The sequence below is a fragment of the Patiria miniata genome, unplaced genomic scaffold, assembly GCF_015706575.1.
Source record: "Patiria miniata isolate m_02_andy unplaced genomic scaffold, ASM1570657v1 HiC_scaffold_18, whole genome shotgun sequence".
NCBI lineage: Eukaryota > Metazoa > Echinodermata > Asteroidea > Valvatida > Asterinidae > Patiria > Patiria miniata.
The window spans coordinates 14,327,639-14,345,486 of NW_024037056.1; the positions used below are offsets into that span (position 1 = coordinate 14,327,639).

General features: G+C 40.6%; 2 protein-coding genes across 4 annotated transcripts; one reads left to right on the forward strand and one right to left on the reverse strand.

Moving 5' to 3' along the window:
• Positions 1-1,409: 1,409 nt before the first annotated feature.
• LOC119724768 (epoxide hydrolase 1-like) lies at positions 1,410-9,138 on the reverse strand. Of its 3 annotated transcripts, none has more exons than XM_038195976.1 (9): positions 8,831-9,138; positions 6,604-6,856; positions 6,228-6,339; positions 5,466-5,634; positions 4,986-5,100; positions 4,754-4,883; positions 4,052-4,248; positions 3,319-3,544; positions 1,410-2,804 (listed from the first exon to the last, which is right to left on the reverse strand). In XM_038195976.1, the coding sequence occupies exons 2-9, from the start codon at positions 6,803-6,805 to the stop codon at positions 2,582-2,584; spliced, it is 1,374 nt and encodes a 457-aa protein (XP_038051904.1). In that variant the 5' UTR covers positions 6,806-6,856; positions 8,831-9,138; the 3' UTR covers positions 1,410-2,581. The 3 variants fall into 3 exon arrangements, with proteins under 3 accessions (XP_038051904.1, XP_038051903.1, XP_038051905.1); XM_038195975.1 differs by having other exon boundaries at positions 8,611-9,136; XM_038195977.1 differs by lacking the exon at positions 8,831-9,138 and adding an exon at positions 8,375-8,468.
• A 1,041-nt stretch (positions 9,139-10,179) lies between these two features.
• LOC119724769 (protein adenylyltransferase SelO-like) lies at positions 10,180-17,848 on the forward strand. Its single transcript, XM_038195978.1, has 10 exons — positions 10,180-10,502; positions 10,835-11,085; positions 11,729-11,793; positions 12,199-12,354; positions 13,221-13,376; positions 13,805-13,947; positions 14,417-14,630; positions 15,166-15,292; positions 16,015-16,234; positions 16,524-17,848. The coding sequence occupies exons 1-10, from the start codon at positions 10,196-10,198 to the stop codon at positions 16,724-16,726; spliced, it is 1,842 nt and encodes a 613-aa protein (XP_038051906.1). The 5' UTR covers positions 10,180-10,195; the 3' UTR covers positions 16,727-17,848.

A 17,848-nucleotide genomic window follows, 5' to 3' on the forward strand; every position in this document is an offset into this window, starting at 1 on the left:
CTACGTACTGCGACCTGGCTGACGCAGTCAATTGCTGACAGAAATCATTGTCCATCGGTAAGGTCAGCCAAGTCCACAGACCATGCATTTTATTGTGGTCAGAAATATCTATATGCAACTGGCCCTTGTATTGACCGATTGATGCAAGCTGTTTTTATGCACGGTATAATAAAGTGTGCGGTTTTGTGATGTCCCGGGTCAATTTCCTTTGAATAGGATTTAGCGCACAGCACTCGGTGAAGAACAAGATCATTATATATTTTATACATGAAGCAGCTAGCTTTAATTACGGCAAATGAACATGCCGAAGTATTTGTAATAATAATATGATAGTCAAATAATTGTATTTAAAAAACACGCATTTTAGCATGCTTTATCCTGAAGGTCATACGATAAATAATCGTTGATAAATAATCGTTGTCAGAGCTCTGCATCAAATTAATATCCCATCCGCATATTTAACGGCCTACTCCACTTTTCACGTAGGCCTTTCATTCAATAAAGGGTACGTGCTGAAACTTACTGCAATTTCTGCAATGTCACCTCATATAGAAGGGCGGCGATGGTATGATGTGTGCAGGACAGGCTACATGTACATGTACATACCCTTTGAACTATTCGATACTCGGTGAATAAAACTCAAAGGTTAATTCTGTAGGAACTGCATGCACAAACGCGACACATATGACAATTTGATGGTTGCTGGGAGGGTTTGGTTTCAGACCGTATTCCGTGAGGTACTCTGTTCGGGTTGTAGTCTGCCTCCTATGTAGGGAGTAGTTCAGTGACGATGTATACACCTATATTATGACTATAAGCACGTATCCTTGACCTTGCATACATGCATTATTCACTAGCGTAAAATCACAAGGCTTGTGTACAGGTATAGTCAATGCACTTTTCTGCACATGCGCACACTAACTTTAACGTGATCATTCAGGTGACTGGATCTTATACATACAATCCCTTTTACGCGCACTTCCCAAATTATTAAAAATAAACTCACTCTCCAAGGTGTTCAACGAACACGCATCAAACTGCTCATTTCGTCATCTTTCATTTTCTGTTCTTTTTTGGGGGGGGGGGGGTAATCTGATAACTTTTGGGAGAAATTCCCATCCGAAGATGATCACCCTGAAAATTAGTCCCGGAGCCCATCGCCATTTTGAAAAACGATATGCCTATATAGTACACTCCATTGCAAAATAGAGCACTTTTAGCGCCCAATTTCATCCAAATTTCACAGAAACACAAGCTCACAGTCGAGTCCTTGCACTTCCGCCCTTATTTTTTTACAAACCCTCAAGTTCATGGCCTTGGCCGGCGTGAGCAATCGTTGGCCTATTCAATACTGGTCTGGATCCATAATGGCGCCGCGTAGAGGTCATAATCGGAACAGACACAGGTCATTTCATAATTCATCAAATGTACTTTATTTCTGTTTCTTGGTGATAAGCCAAATTCATGGTGATAAGCCAAAATGCACTTCCTTGCACGGAACCAGTAATGCATGATCCTTCCTCCATGTAATTTGAACAGAAGTGAGGCTCAGAGTAGGCCTGCCTTTTCGAGTGTTAAATGTAACTTGAGTTGTCATGCCTTGTTTGTAGGTAGGTGACTAGATATCAACTGGCTGGCTCCTTGCCAGTTAAGCCTAGCTCTCTTTGAACTTAACTCCCTTGCAAATGGAGAATAAGTCCCAGTAAAATCTACTTTGACGGAAGACAATGAAACAGTAATCGATTTGAATAACAATTTCGAGCGAAAACTATAGCTAATTTAATTCTAGGGTAAGGCAAAAAGGTAGCAAAAAGCGAGGATTATTCTATGGGTTTTTTTTGGGGGGGGGTAATTAATGTTGCACAGTTTCATAAATTATTGAATTTGAATATTACACATTTATGTTTTTGTTACACTGTAAATTAATATTGCTAATTTAAAGTGTCACTTGAATGGCTTGCTCTTAATGTGACAAAAACAAAAGACAGCTGATCAGGAAATCTTCGAAGTATATAACTTCGTTTGGAAAATTCCGCCAATTAATTAAGAAGATTTCAGAAGGAACATTTTATTAGATGCAGCCTAATTTGGTTATAGCGCCCTCTATTGTCCTTGGTCATCAGGTGCCCAATTTCATCAATAGCACAGTCATAATAATCAGTAGTGTAGACACCACAATAGACAATCATGTTGCGGCCATTTGGATTTTTCCCATTCACATCAATGTAACCAAAGAGAGGCTGGAAGGAAAAATAGTCTGATTCCTTAAATTTTTCACACCAATAATTATTCACACAAATAATTATGTTTCAGTACTATTATTGGATACAGGGAACATGACTGAAATCGTGGAAGCATGATAAAGGTCTATTCAGTGACAATAATGTGCACCAAACCAAAGTTGCCCTTACCGGCCTGCTGCCAATTGGGCCATTTTGCACACGTGACGCAGCTTTCAACTGCGCATGTGCTAAGCCTTTGTATTTGGGATACATGTAAATTGGTTTGTATACACATTCGCTGTTTTTATTATGGGTTATTGCCTGCGACTATGACTTCTGACTAACATCCACTTCGCAATTTATTCCTCTTTCTTCATCAACAGACGCTGCTCCACCTTCTGCGTGAATTGTCGGAGGTCCTTGGCCAGTAGTTCGGGCACCTCGAATGCCGCGAAGTGGCCGCCCGCGGGGTACGTCGTGTAGGAGACGATGTCCGTGTAGTGAGAGGACGCCCAGTTCTTCTGGCATCGTGACAGCTCGTGGGGCAGGTCTGCTAAACCTGCGGGTACGGTGTTTAAGAACCTGAAAGACAAGAGTATGCAAGCTTAAGCTTGTCCCAGGCCCAAAGCACACACAGTTCTATTCCACTGCTTCTTCTTCTTCCAAGTTATGCCTCAACTTCATATTGTTGAGGACTGAGGCACATTGGGCGCGCAGCTTGTGGATGGAGTGCATCGCTTACTATTTTGACATTAGAACCCCATTAGTTTATAGTATATGCTTAAACTTGGAAGGGTTGCACGCCTCTACAGTAGATTCGGGAAGCTTGTTCCATTGACTTACAGTGCGGGGAAATAAAGACATATTGTAATATTCTTTGGAGCAAGATGGGATTTTGTAAGCTTGTGAGTTTTCTGTTCGGGTAGGAGCATCTACATTCAGAAAGGCTCCGGACAAGTCGAATCATTTGTATGGTTTCTCGAACTACATGTGCACACTATTGAAACTGAAACTTGCATGTCTCTCGTTCACAAATCTCACTTCTAAATTCATCCCATCCCCCACAGCTCAAGAAAAAGCGGCAACTCGGACTTACTTGGCCATACTGTGGGCGATCGGGACGGTTTCCTTGTAAATGCGCATGGATGACGTAATGCTGCCCGACACCCAATAGATCATGACGTTAGTCAGCAGGTCGTCTTTGGACCAATGAGCGTCCAGCCCGCCGTCATCCAGGTCAATCCAGTCGTAATTGGTCCAGGCGGAGAACTTCTCGATGATGTACGCGGCTAGGCCGACTGGGGAGTCGGTCAGGGCGTGACCTGGAGGTCAAAGGTTATAATTATGATGTTGATCAAAGAGCTGCCTGCAGTTAATTCTGCACGCTATGGGTTCGAGTCCAGCCTGGGGTTATGGTGGGTGTGCCCTTGAGCAAGTCGCTCATTGCTTCTCTCCACCGAGGAGTAAATGCGTACCTGTGAGGGCAGAGGTGGTTATTGTTGTTGATTTTAGCTGCTTTGCACCGAAATGGCAGCATCGTGATGTATACTACCCAGGGGCCGAGACTGTCTTTGGAATGTTTCATGGGCCCAATGAGCAGGGTAATAATAATATTGCACCTTGAGTACCAGTAATGGTGGTTAGCTGCGCTTTATAAATACCCATTATTATAACTAACAATATGACATTCTTCAATGTGAAAATTTTTCTTTGTGAGTACCTTTATAAAATGAAAGCTGTCCCACAATGCAACGCAACAGAATACCTACTTTTGGTCTGGCGGTTATTCGTAAAATGATCATGCATGTCTTCAGTTATAAATTACTTACCAACTGTATCAGGCTTGGTTGCTTGTAAGTGCAGGTACCCAAGCTCGATCAGACCAAACTTGAGCGATTGCCAGCTGGGCAGGGACCTGGCGTAACCCTCGTCTTCCAGCACCAGAGACGGGAACACAGCGCCCAGAATCATCTGACTGACTGACGGTTGGACAGATATCATGTTGACGTGCACGCCGCGGACGTGGCTGCAAAGGTATGAACCGGACGCCATTTTGAATCTTAACCGTAATTCCAGATCGCAGCTTTGTTGAGAAATGTTTTCCTTTCGACTTTTCCGTGATTAACATTGTTTTATAATGAATGTCAGTGGTTTAACATTCCCACTTTAATGTCGGTACAGAATGAATTTAAGGCCTATAATAATAAGAGGAACATTATGCGGCTTTTAATGAAGATGGTTGATGGCCAACTTACGAAGAAGGTATTTTTCGAAGAAGGTATTTTTTTGGTAAGTAGTAAGTTTTTCAGACCACAGCAACATTTATAACCGTATACGAGCTCAGCGTTGAAAATCACAACTTTTCAGTTTCGAAAAAAAGTTTTTCCCATAGAATATTTCATAATGATCAATTTTCCAGACAACTTTTCGAGGAAATTGTTTGCCCACTTGCCCAGCAGGTAAATGGTAAGCGTTATTTAAGCAGCACGTCTATTAAGCTCATGTGTTGTTGCAAAGACTATTGTACCCACCTTGGGAACATGCCCGACATCTGGTCCACCACCATAGACCCCCAATCACCACCCTGCACGTAGTAGCTGTCAAACCCAAGACGGGTCATCAACTTGTGAAATATACGTCCAGCAACTTTGGCATTCATACCTACAAAAACAAATGTTTTCATCAAAACTGGTAATGGCGTCATGACAGGTCATCTATGGCGTATAGGCCATATTTTTGAACATGTGAGGGCGCTGTTCGTACCTTGTTTGTGAGCAGCCTCGGAGAAGCCATAGCCGGGCAGAGAGGGAACGATAACCTCGAATACATCATCCTCGTTCCCACCGTGACGAGTGGGGTCGGTCAACATAGGGATTATCTGAAGACCGAAAAAAAGATAAGATATAGCTTTATATCGTGAAGTAAACATCTAAAAGTCCTCTGTTCTGTTGTGTCTAAATTCGTTGTAGAGTATAGAACACGTCAAATCCTTTATAATTTCTTGCAACATTTCCTTAAAAAAATTTAAACACGTGAAAAAAGTTGGTACATTTATAAAAGACAGTGTTTAAGTTCTAAGCGTTATTTTTCACATAAAAAGGTTCACCGTGCATGGTTAAGGAGATGACAACAATATTTAGTCTTCTATGATCATTTACTAAGTTTGGCAAATACATTTGTATTTTAAACCGTCATTATTGGGCAAATTTGGAATCGACATGGTAATAATGGTCTCCATTTTACCTTGTAGAACTCGTAGAATGAGCCAGGCCAGCCATGAACCATTATAATGGGTTTGGCTTTCTGGCCAACCTTCAATCGAGGCACGGCTCGCACGAAGTGAATGTCGATTCCCTCGATCTTCGTCTTGTGGCTTTGGTACTGGTTCAACTCTTTCTCCATTTTGCGCCAACTGTACACAAAAAAAAGAAGTTGAAATGGATGTCCTTTTATTGGCTCTTCCTGGCCGTCAATCAAGCAGTGCGCATTGACCAATCGGATCAACGCTCTTTGTCAGGTGACCACAGTAGTTTGGTCAAACTCAGTCACGTGCACTGTGAAACTACGGCGGGCGGGGTTTATATACCTAATCCGATACCGTCCATTGCATAGTCTCCCTTAAAAAGATGGCCGTCCTAGCACTGTCAACTGAATAAAAGTTCACTTCTACTGTGTTACTATAGGAGGAAATGGCTAGCAACCTTTAAAGGTTAAAACAAAGTTTAAAGATGAAATGACTCGCTTTTAATCAAAGAAATTATATATTAACACAGCTGGCAAAATGATGTTCATGATGCGTCATTTGGTATAATATTAACACCTTTTCAATGAGAACTACGACGACGTATTGTGGCTTGGTGGTGTTTGGAAAAAGGTTTCTCCGAGCATCGTTTATGTCATCTGATCTTACATCGCGAAACTTTTTTTCAAAGAGTGGAACTTGGTCAATGCGCTATGCATGAATACAGAATGGTACCGGGTAATGATAGTCCCGAACACACATACTCGTATTTGTTCAGCCAGTAATCCACTGTTTTCCTCATGTATTCGGGCCTGATGCCATAGTGGAACTTGGTGTCTTCCACGCCCTCAAACCAACGAGTTTTGTTGAGGCGATCTGCAGAGATGAAACAAAAGAGAAGAGTAGAGAAGAAAGATTACAAGAATAACACGAAAGCTGGAATGGACCGTAAAATTATAGAATGACCATTAACTCGATATTTACTCGGTTGGTTGAGAGAGAGTCTGTCCGCAGTGGTCACGAATGGATTCTTACGTAATAGGTACGCGCGAAAGGATCTTTTCTTTACCCGTCTGCCTCGCTTTGATTTCAAAGATGGCGGACCCGTGCAAACAGCCAATTGAAATATTAATATCTCACCTTTCAAATCCGCCAGATCTTTGTTCGGAAAGTGGATGTTGAATCTCTTGACCGACTTGTCTTCCTCCTTCTCAGGTTTGTCACCTCGTCCCCACCAGCCATCACCAACCTCTGGCGGTCCGGGTGGTGAACTGAAGAGGCCATTCATGTAGGCAATACCAAGGCCTATCAGAAGTACGGTGGCCGCTAATTTCCATACCATGGTCGAGGTACTTGAGGATCGTTGTTACTGGAAGTCCAAAATAAGATAGATCTGCAAAACAGGAAAACACAGTTGATTGGACGATGGATATTTTCGTGGATGTTTGCCACACCCTAAACTTTAAACAGTTGAACAAAACCAATCATCTGGCCACACCAACCATCAAAGGAATGGGTTAAAGCTATACACACGTGGGAAAAGACTTATCGCAACATCATTTAAGTCTATAACAACGTCTAAAGTTCAGTATAGCACGGGGTTTCTATAGTCTGCAACGCGTGGCGTAAAAATGACACCTAGCCTAGCCATGGAGTTAAGTCAATATAACTGTCTAGTGGATCTATTTACCCAATGACAACGCGATAACATTAGGCCAAAGGTCATTTAATATCCAGCACAGAACTCACGTACGATTCTAATGCTTTATACTGAGTTCACCGACAAATGAAGCGGAAGACATTAAAGGCAATCGCAGAACATGGTCACATTTATCAAAACGATTATTTGTATTTCCTGCAACCGAATTAAGACCGTACCACCAAATTAACAGCTTAAAAATTTCCTAATCCTCCAATTTTAATTTTATTTGTCACAAGTGAGTTTAAGTTAAGTTAAGTACAAAATTATCAAAGGAAGAAGTGCTTTTCGAAGGGACTTCACGATCCAAGTCACATGGATAAACCCTCCTAACTTTCGGACGCCTCAAATCAACACACGATCGCAAATTAAAGTTGATTCAAAATGCATTTTTAACTGCCCGTATAAAAAACCTATATCTGCCTTTGGCAATGATTCAAAATATAAATTTGATAGACAATCTATGTGATTATATATACACATGTATAATGTTTCTTTTGTAAAACGGTGTGTAGTGTTATTTGGAAGATATAATCAAGAGTCTACTGATAATTACAATTAACTGCTGCCTCTGGCCTCTGCGCGGTCGATTACAGACGGACGGTGGACGACAATATACGTGCTTTAAGGTCAGCCACCTTTCACAGACATAATCAGATGCACTCTGTTGGAGGTCACAAGATCTATAAACCACGGGACTATGCGAATCGAGTGATCAAGCTCCCATGCATGGTATATGAAGTGTGCATGTGTAACTATTGACGGGGTCGGTCTTTGAAAAGGACTCGGAAGCGCCCGCAGGATGATAAATAATTGCTTCCTCATTCCTTTGGAAGTGTTTAGAGGTTAATTTCACTCGCGATATGCCAGCATATAATAATGCGTGTGCTTACAACTTATTGTCATCTTTATGATGCGTGTGCTAACAATAATATTTATTGTCAACTTTCAAAGCCACTGTACATGAAGCAGCCGGCTTTAGGGCAAACATTGCAAAAAGGACGAAAAAAGTATATACAAAACACATGTCACTATATCCTTTGACATGTTGGAAGGTGATGTAGAAATTGGGTATACGGTGTAAGCAATACTAGGACATATAGGCAACAAAAAGTTTATGATCGATATTTGGTTTTAAAAAAAATGAGGCAGAAAACGGTGCTTCAACTTCAGGCGCGGCCTATAATAGGCTCCCGAAAGCATACAACTTACATACAAGGCTCTTGCGACTTCGTCCACATCAGTTTGTGAAAGTTCGTGACAATGTATTTTTTTTAATAGGAAATTTATTTCCGTTTTTCGGAATACATGGTTTTAAGAATAATCGTTGTTCAATGGATGTCACATCCGTACGTACGTACGTAAAGGCTATGGAGTTCGGCCACCATGCCTACGCCCTCAGCTCAAGCCAGTTAGTAAATTCAATAAAGAAAGAGTGCCAAACTTACCTCGACGCTCTGCAAGGTCACCTCATGAAGGGCTGCGATGGTGTGATGTGAGCAGACAGTCTCAGCAGTCTACATGTACATACCCTTTGAACTATTCATTCATTGCCCTTTGGTCGATAGTCAATGTCGAAACGTGCGATAACAGATTAGCGTATCTAATTCAAAGGTGAATTTTGTAGCTTAACTGCAAACCAAAGATCGTAGCGCCGCGTGAACTGACCGTCACTGATGCCCGTGTTGTTGGATGGTTATCTCGGATGTCAGGTTTCAGACCGCCTTTCATGCAGTAATCGGTACGGATTGTAGTCTGCCCCCGGCCCAGAGACGATGTTTTATTCGGTCCCCAGCTAGACGAAGTAATAGTGCACGTCTTCTAGCCCTCTCACGTACAAACACTAAGTAGTCCTATACATACAGCATACACACATTACACAATCATACAAGGCCGGCCCAGGGCTTGCCGCATTATGTAGTCAATGCACGTTAATACACTCGCTTCAATGTGTGATCAATCAGGCGGTTATTATAATCCCTAGACCCTCGAGTGCCGTGGCGAGATGACTTGAAACGGACACGGGTCATAAATTGTATCAATATTGCATGGGATGTGTATTTGGCAACGACACTGTGTACTTCCTGCACCCACAGAACCGCAGCATGAATTCGACAGAATAGCTAGCATGCTACTTGCATGCTACTTGCAGCACACGTAAATTTAATCATTACTCGTCGTTACCGTCCATGCCTAATTTTGTAGGTGGTGATAAGCATCGATCGAGATATATATTGTATCCATTGCCAGTTAAACCTCGCTTTGAAACTCCCTTGCAAATGGTCAGAGTACAATCCTAATTTGACGGAAGACACTCGCAAGGGCGGATCCAGAACGCAATTTTTTTGGGAGGGGGGGGCCAAAAAAAGTTTGGTCAAAAAAAAAAAACCCTCAATTTTTTTAAAGTTGCCCAAAATCTTTGGGCAAAATCTTTGGCCAAAAAAAGTTTGGTCAAAAAAAAAAAAACCCTCAATTTTTTTAAAGTTGCCCAAAATCTTTGGCCGCAGAAAAAAAAAAATTGAGGGTTTTTTTCGGGGGGGGGGGGGCGGACTATTTTTGACGTGGCGCCATACATCAAGGTAAAATCGTGAGACTAAAAAAAATAAAGTACCAAAAAAAAAAAAAATTGACAAGGGGGGGGGGGCGCTTGGGGGCTTTAATCTCCCCCCCCCCCCCCCCCCCGCGGTGCGCCACTGCTTTAACCAATGTTTTTTTAGGAAAAGATGGTAGTGATCTAATTGCCTGCCTTTATTGCGCGAGACGTCACTTAAAAAGAAATTGGGTTCGTTTGGGGGGCATGGCCCCCGTTGCGCCCCCCCCCCCCCCGGATCCGCCCTTGGACACTCGAAGCAGCTAGTCAGCGATTTGAATACATGTTCACTTATAGTTCGAGAGCAAGACAGCTAATTCTAAGGGGGGGGGCACGAAATACGCCTGAGTCCCCGGATAATACAAGTACATGTACTTGAAGTAGTACTGGTAGCCAGTCTGATACAAGTACTTGAAGTAGTACTGGTAGCCAGTCTATTAAAAATGGCTGCGCCCATGGCTTCACTTTCGTGTTTCCGGTTCCAAAAACAAACTTCTATTTTGTTCATTATCTTGATTTGTTCGCTTTCTTTTGGCCACCTGGAGGACTGTCGTGATGAAGAGAACTCACAATCACATGCAGAGGAAAAGTATTCTACAAAGGAGAATTTGTCGGAAAGAACTTGTGAAACGGAGTCCAAGAAATGCTCAACTCGGAACCGCAGGCACCATGGCAGGACGACCAATGAAACGCCTGCTCTCGTCGCAACGTTTGATGATTGGCATTTCGATGAAACACAGATTTTAATTGGTAGAAAGTTTGTTGAAATTGAATTATTTCTAGCAGTAACATTAGAAAAAAATCGTCAATATCAAATGAGGTTCAATTTAAGTTCTCAGGACATGCTGCCAGTCATCATGTGACATATGTCATGCAATCGCGGTTAACTTGAAGAAAAAAAACACGAAATGTATTGAAAACAATAAAAACAAATATCTTTGAGTTTGGATAACCCGTACCCATATATAATTATTGTTATACTACTGCTCCCAAAATGCTTGTTCGATGTCGGATAATCGACATGTTTTTAGCTTCTTTAAATGAATTTTAAAATTCCATATTTTTTATTGTTTGAATCACAGAAACTTTCCCAATAGACAGAATTGAAGAAAACTATGTTCGCCAAGTGAAGAATGCCATATTTTCCAAAGTGTTTCCAATTCCAATGAAATCAACAACACACCTTGTTGCTATATCTGAGCCTGTGGCGACTGATATCTTGGATCTTGACCCAACAAGTGTGAGGAACTCGGACTTCTTCAAAGCATTTGTTAGCGGGAGTACATTTCTTCCAGGCTCGGTGCCGCTTGCCCATCGTTATGGAGGCCACCAGGTGAATTTAAATAAACCTCAAGTTTTATACTTTTTTCAAATTAAAACCTTTCTTTAGACTTTAGGCAAAAGTATTGCTTGTTTTTAAGAGGCATTACATCGGGTTAAAAGAATTGTCTGTAGGAGAATTTAAAAGGGCACTCATCTTAAAACAGGAGAAACAGAAGTGATGGCTTTTGTAACTTTTTTGTTAGAAACAGAAGTGATGGCTTTTGTACCTTGTTTTGAACAAGTTCATGATATATATCATGAACTTGTTCTCAGTTTCAATTTGCATATTATTATCCTGTTATGACCAAGTTTAATTGTATTATTATTATTATTATTTATCCGGCCAAATTACAAGGTACAACAAGCAATCCACAAAAGTAAACAAAACTAAACAAAAACAATCCAATCCAAGCTGGCCAGGATTGACAAAAGTATAATAAAACACTGTGACTCGAAAGCCTGTCAATCCTAACTTGAATGGTACATGTAACATACAAAATATATTTAAAAATAGGTATAAAATTCAATGAAAAATAAGACCGCCTTAAAAATAATACTTCTTTTCGAATATTCTTCTTTTGTTTATTATTCTCTTCAATTTTAGGTTGTTTCACTTTAATTTCAAAGTCATGTTTCTCATATTACCCCCACAGTTTGGATATTGGTCTGGCCAGCTTGGCGACGGAAGGGCAGTCATGCTAGGCGAATACCTCAACAGGTATCTAAACATTGTCAAACTGTAGGGCTGAGTCTGAAGTACTCGACTACGGCTTGTACTACGGCTAAGTACACAAGAAGCCAATTCCCATAGACATGATGAGTGTAACCGTTAGCCATAGCCAAGAACTTGAGACTCAACCTCGGTATCGATAGATCAGAAAGAGGTGACGATTGATGTGTTATAGCGCCCTTGTGCGGTCATGCATAAGGATCAAATGAAACTTCGGCTACATCACAGACTTCAGGTTACATGGGAAAATTAACTATCAAAGCTGAGGCTGAGAACTCTTTCATATTCAGTCGTCACCGTAATGGATGCACTGAGTCCGTTGGCACGTTACACCCTCGTTTGATGAAGCATAAGGCCTTGAGGGTAAGACAAAATGTGTTCTCTTTCTCCCAGGAAAGGCAAGCGGTGGGAGTTGCAGCTGAAGGGTTCAGGCCTGACACCTTACTCCAGACGCGGTGATGGCAGGGCGGTGCTGAGATCATCAGTTAGGGAGTTCCTCTGCTCTGAGGCTATGTATCACTTGGGGATTCCTACCTCCAGAGCCCTCAGGTAAAAACTCATCAATCCTAATTCAATCAGAGAGTTAAAGCTATAGTCCATCATTTGCAGCCATCCGAAAAGTAACTGGCGTAATTATTGTTGAAAAACAAACTTAGTTGAAAGATAGTAAGGGAACTCCCTGTGAAATTATTCTTTCTGGGAAGCTGTCATTTTGAAGTAATCAACGTAAGAAGGCATTTCCAACGGTGATTCTTAAGAAGCACCGTAGGAAAATTTAAATTAGTAGTTCGTTTGTTATTCAGCGCAGCGCGCGCAAGTATTGGAACGACGCACACGCCCGCAGTTGTTATAATTCGTCGGATCAGTGCGCGACGTCGCGTATAGCTGCAATTCAAAACATGATTCAGTAACTTTTGATTTGAAATTGAGATCTTAGAATGCTGTTTTTCTCGGAATGTACAGCTGAAGCTTAGCTGAAACTTTATCAGGTTAGTTGCTTAGTATCCTTTATTAGATTTGAACTCTTTTGTTGCTTCAAACGAACAAAATGCACAAATTACAAATGATGGACTATAGCTTTAAATGAGTCGCTAGTTAAAACAGAAAATCACTCATTTATGCAGCAAATCTTGGCTTTAAGAATCACCTGTGTTCAGCATGTTGGCTGGTTGATATCCTGTTTAGTTTCAAAATTATGTGTACTTCAAAGATGAATCCAGCCCAGATTTTGCAAAATCTTAAGGCATTTCTACTGGTTATAGATGGGGCTTGAAAAAGCACCAACAATAAAATACTGTAAAACACAAGCCACGGAAATCCTTACACCTGTTTATATTCTATGGATTTAAGGATCCACCCATTTCAATGAAAATGACTTGATACATAATTTTCCCTGTTTTTAATCACGCCTGCAGTCTGTCAGTAAGCTCGGATCCAGTTTGGAGAGACCAGTTTTACGATGGTCATCCGAAGCAAGAGCAGGCTGCTGTCGTCCTACGATTAGCTCCATCCTGGTTCCGTATCGGCTCCTTGGAAATCCTGACCAACAATCAAGAGATACCTCTCCTAAGGTAAAGCTTGTATTCCTGTTTTAATCACTCCTTTAACACAATAAAAATGCTTGTGAATTTTATACTCAATTTCTGGGAAGCGTCTATTGGACCTTTCTCATGTCCAGAAAAAAAAAAAACAATTGAAGCAGAAAGATGAAAGAAAGACAACACACAGTGCCATCTAGCTTAAATGTTTAATCTTTAAAACAGAAAGTATGTAGAGAAACAAATCAATGAATTGAAAAGTTGCCAAGTTCATATTATTATTATTATTATTTTATTTATTGGGATCTTTTTTTTTTTTTTGGCAAGGCGAAGTTTCTAGCTGAAATGGCTTATGACCAGAAATTTCGAGGTAAGTTATTGGCATGAGCGATCTTAAAGACAATTTTTAAGTTCTTCACTCAACACTTGCAAATAAAGTTTGGAACCCTGTTTTCTTTCAGAAAGCTGACAGATTTTGTGATTAAGCATTACTTCCCGCATATTGACAGTCTTGACGACAACCGCTACCTGGCATTCTACTCTGAAGTCGTCTCACAAACTGCTAACATGATCGCTAAGTGGATGTCAGTCGGCTTCGCTCATGGTAAGAGAATGCTGTGAGGGATTTTATGAATCGTCTTCAACCTCTGGTGAACTGGGTTCGATTCCTCCCAGGGCCACAGTTTGGGTTGGTGACATTCTTAAAATAATTGCATGGTTTTGAGGTGTTAATTTTGGGGATAAAAATGGGTTTCAGGCTTTTTTCTCCTGATGATCTTGAACTTTTCTTCCTTATCATATTTGTAACCTGGAGAAGAAATACAAATAAACATCCAATCTTCGAACAAATTAAACTTTCTAACTTTTGAAAATGGCATGTTTAAATTATCAAAACACGTCTTTTCGCTTAGCGATATCCAAAAATAGTTATTTTCAAGACGGCAACATTGTCCAATAACCAGCCTTTGCCCATTCATCCACAAAAGAACTCTAAGTTTGAAAAGTTGATAAGTTCATATTGAGTGGGTGTTTTTTTTCCTATAAGATTTCATACCAACTCATTTTTTTTTCAGGAGTAATGAACACAGATAATTTCAGCCTCTTGTCCCTCACCATTGACTACGGACCGTTTGGTTTCCTCGACGCCTACATCCCAGACTTTGTCCCGAATACTTCGGACGACGAAGCTCGATACAGCTACGAGAAACAGCCAGACGTCGGGCACTTCAACCTGGACAAGTTGAGACAAGCTCTGCTACCGTTGGTCGATCAACAGCAAGCTAAACAGTGAGTCATGATATTGAGCCTCAGGTGTATAATTAATTGGCGCAGATTACTAACCCTCCAAAATCTTATTGTCCCAAATGCCTAACCCCTACCCCTCCTGGGTCCTTCATAATCCATGTAAAGGTTGGGGAGGATTTTGCTGAATTGAAAAGGGTGTAGACGCTTTGGTTTTTGATACAACTTGGAAGTTCACACTAAGAATCTACATTGCCCTTGGGTTCAAGGACATTTTAGGAGTTCACAAAATTGTGAAACTTCCTAGTAAAAATGCCCATGGGATTATTATTAATAAAAACAGGAGACATTATCCAAGCCCCCCTTCCCACAAAAAAAAAACAGTTGTTGAGGATCATCAATAAATTGGTAAGCTTCCCCCAACTAAAGTATTTCTACTAACCAACCAGTTATTAATATTTTGCAACATACTCATTTTTAAATCACTTGCTTTTAAGTGTTCGAATTCTTTTCCGACGTGAACATGTTAACAGTTTGGAATTGATTGGCAGCATTATTTATTTTTTCATATTTGTTTTAGTCTGCTCCAGATTCTCCAAGGCTACGCTGATGTATACAAGAGACGCTTCATGGAAATATTCCGCAAGAAACTGGGACTAGCTGGAGAAGAGGATGAGGATGAATATATAGTGGCCCTTCTCTTAAAGGTATGAATTTATAACTATTAGTTGCTGTTGTTGAACAAGCTTTCATTCTTAAAATGTCAAATCTCAATGGAGCTAATTTTGGTTATAAGGCCAATGTTTATCGTCAATTTCCCTAGCATGACACAGTTGAAGACATTTCTATTCTCAGTTGGGATGCAGGGTATTCCCCGGCTAATGTTAGTACCTACTCCATGGCAAACTGAGGAAAATACATGGGTAAAGTGGCCTGCCTAAGAACACCCCAGTTAGATTTGAGATTCGTCACGTTTCAATCATGCGTTGACTTTAGTCAGAAACATTACTGCAAACATTCACTTGGACAAAAAGTAGACACTTTCTGTGTTTAGTTTAACCCTAATGTACCTGAATCCATCAAAATCCATACCCCTGTTTTGGAAGATTTTGCGTCGATTCAGGATACCTCTTTATTGAAAAAGTTGGGGGATTTCAATGGATCCAGGACAGTAAGCCTGTAGTTACTGCAGGATTTTGATGGATTCAGGACACCTCCCTATTGAGCAGTTGGGGGACTTTGATGGATTCAGGATCTCAACAGATTTACTCCCGGCTAACTGGTGGATTCTGATGGACTCACTGGCGACCAACATTTTTTTGCAAGGCAAAATTGATGGATTTTGGCAGATTTTGGATACTTTCCAGTAAAAATATCCAAGGGGTTAGGGTTAATAACTATTTTCCTATCTTAAATTTTAAATTATCAGCTGATGGAGGACAGCCGTGCAGATTTCACGATGACATTCCGTCAGTTGGGGGCGCTGTCCGTCACAGACCTCGCTTTGAACAACATACCAGATTCCCTGTGGGCACTGAAGGATCTCCAACAGCACAGCAGCTTTTCAGACTGGATAAGAGTCTACACTGCTCGAGCGGGGACCTCTGGAGAGGAGACTTCACCAACAAGTCGAGAAGATCAAATGAATGGTAATCTAAACATTTTTTTTAATAACAGTGTAAATTTTGGGAATTATTTTAACGCATTATAGGATTTTTGCTTCAATTTCGAAATTGAGTTTATTCCATATTATTATCTAACATTTCTGTCAAAGTCTAATGTAGTGATGAGTGATGTAAAAATGCTTATCCAGTTTTAAAATGATTTATCTGCAAATTATCTCAACAAAATTTCAAAGTTACTTTTATTAGTCCTAAACTTGCTTTTAAGAAAGAGAAAAATTAAATTGTAAGTTTTTATTTTCTCATGATTTCACAGCTGTGAATCCCAAGTACATTCTCCGCAATTGGATGGCGCAGGACGCGATCGTCAAAGCTGAGAACGGTGACTATTCAGCCGTCAATTTCTTACTGACTGTTCTCCAGAATCCCTACCAGGAGCAAGAGGCAGCGGAGAGGGCAAACTGTGCCCAGAGGCCCCCCGACTGGGCCAGAGATATACGCGTCAGCTGCTCTAGCTAACCACAGGTGGTTCAATCAATCAATTAATGGACCAATCAGATTGAGGCAAATACAGGTGCATCTAGGACATTTTTTCGTCATCCCTTTTTTTGAACAAAATTATGAGAGACCTCTGGATTGTAAATATTCTGCATTTTGGGTGGAGGTTGGACATTATCTAACAATAGGTGGCGCTGTTCATGAAAGTAAGGTGTATACGTACATGTACTTCATTGTCTGCATTTTACATCAGTTCCTGCGAGTTGCATGATCTTCTACAAAAATGTCTCTCCAAAATGGCACCTTTTAATCCGTTATACAATATTTTTGGTTAAAATCTAGCTTTTTATTTTGAGACTATATTGTTAAGTCCCGCCAATTTAATTCATTCATATTTTGGGGGCAAAACATTTCTCAACTTCTAGACTGTGTTATGGCAACTCATTCTACCACCATGTACATTGCTCGCTGTGATTAGCAAAACGAACTGAACCATTTGAAATGATAATTGTAATTAATTTTGAAGAAAGAGTGTAAGGTTTCAGAACGAATGCTGCATCCTGACGCCAATTGGTCTTCATATGTCATCTCAATGAAGGTCATTCATTGCAAACATGATAAGACATGAATCTGCATGGGACTGAGAAACATTTCTAACTCTCTGGTACACAACCAAAGAAGTGGCGTCAGCATTCTTTCCCAGGTTTATTGAAACACTCTTCTTTTTCCCCAAAAAAATATTATGTAAAAAAGGTAATGTGGGTAAATACTTACATTAATTGTTTTTATCAGATTTTCAAAAATATTGTCCTTGCCTTGTTCATGCATTTTAAGCAGTCGTAGCTTCAGCTCTACAACTCAATAAGACTTTCCCAAATACATGTATTAAAAAAATGTTGAAAAACAAATCCAGAAAATGTTACTATATTATTTATTTTGTACTAACAGATTTATCAGCCATAAAAAAAAAAGCTGCGGAAAATCGGCTTCTGTCTTATTGTTAGAAAGCGCAAGTGGGCATGCGCGCGGCCTTGCATTCTCGTCTAAGAAGCTTGAGGGATAAATGCGCATGCGCGCCAACTTAACCGTCTGACGCGAATCCTAAAAGCGCATGCGCGTGGACTTAGTTTATTTTTTTTTTCG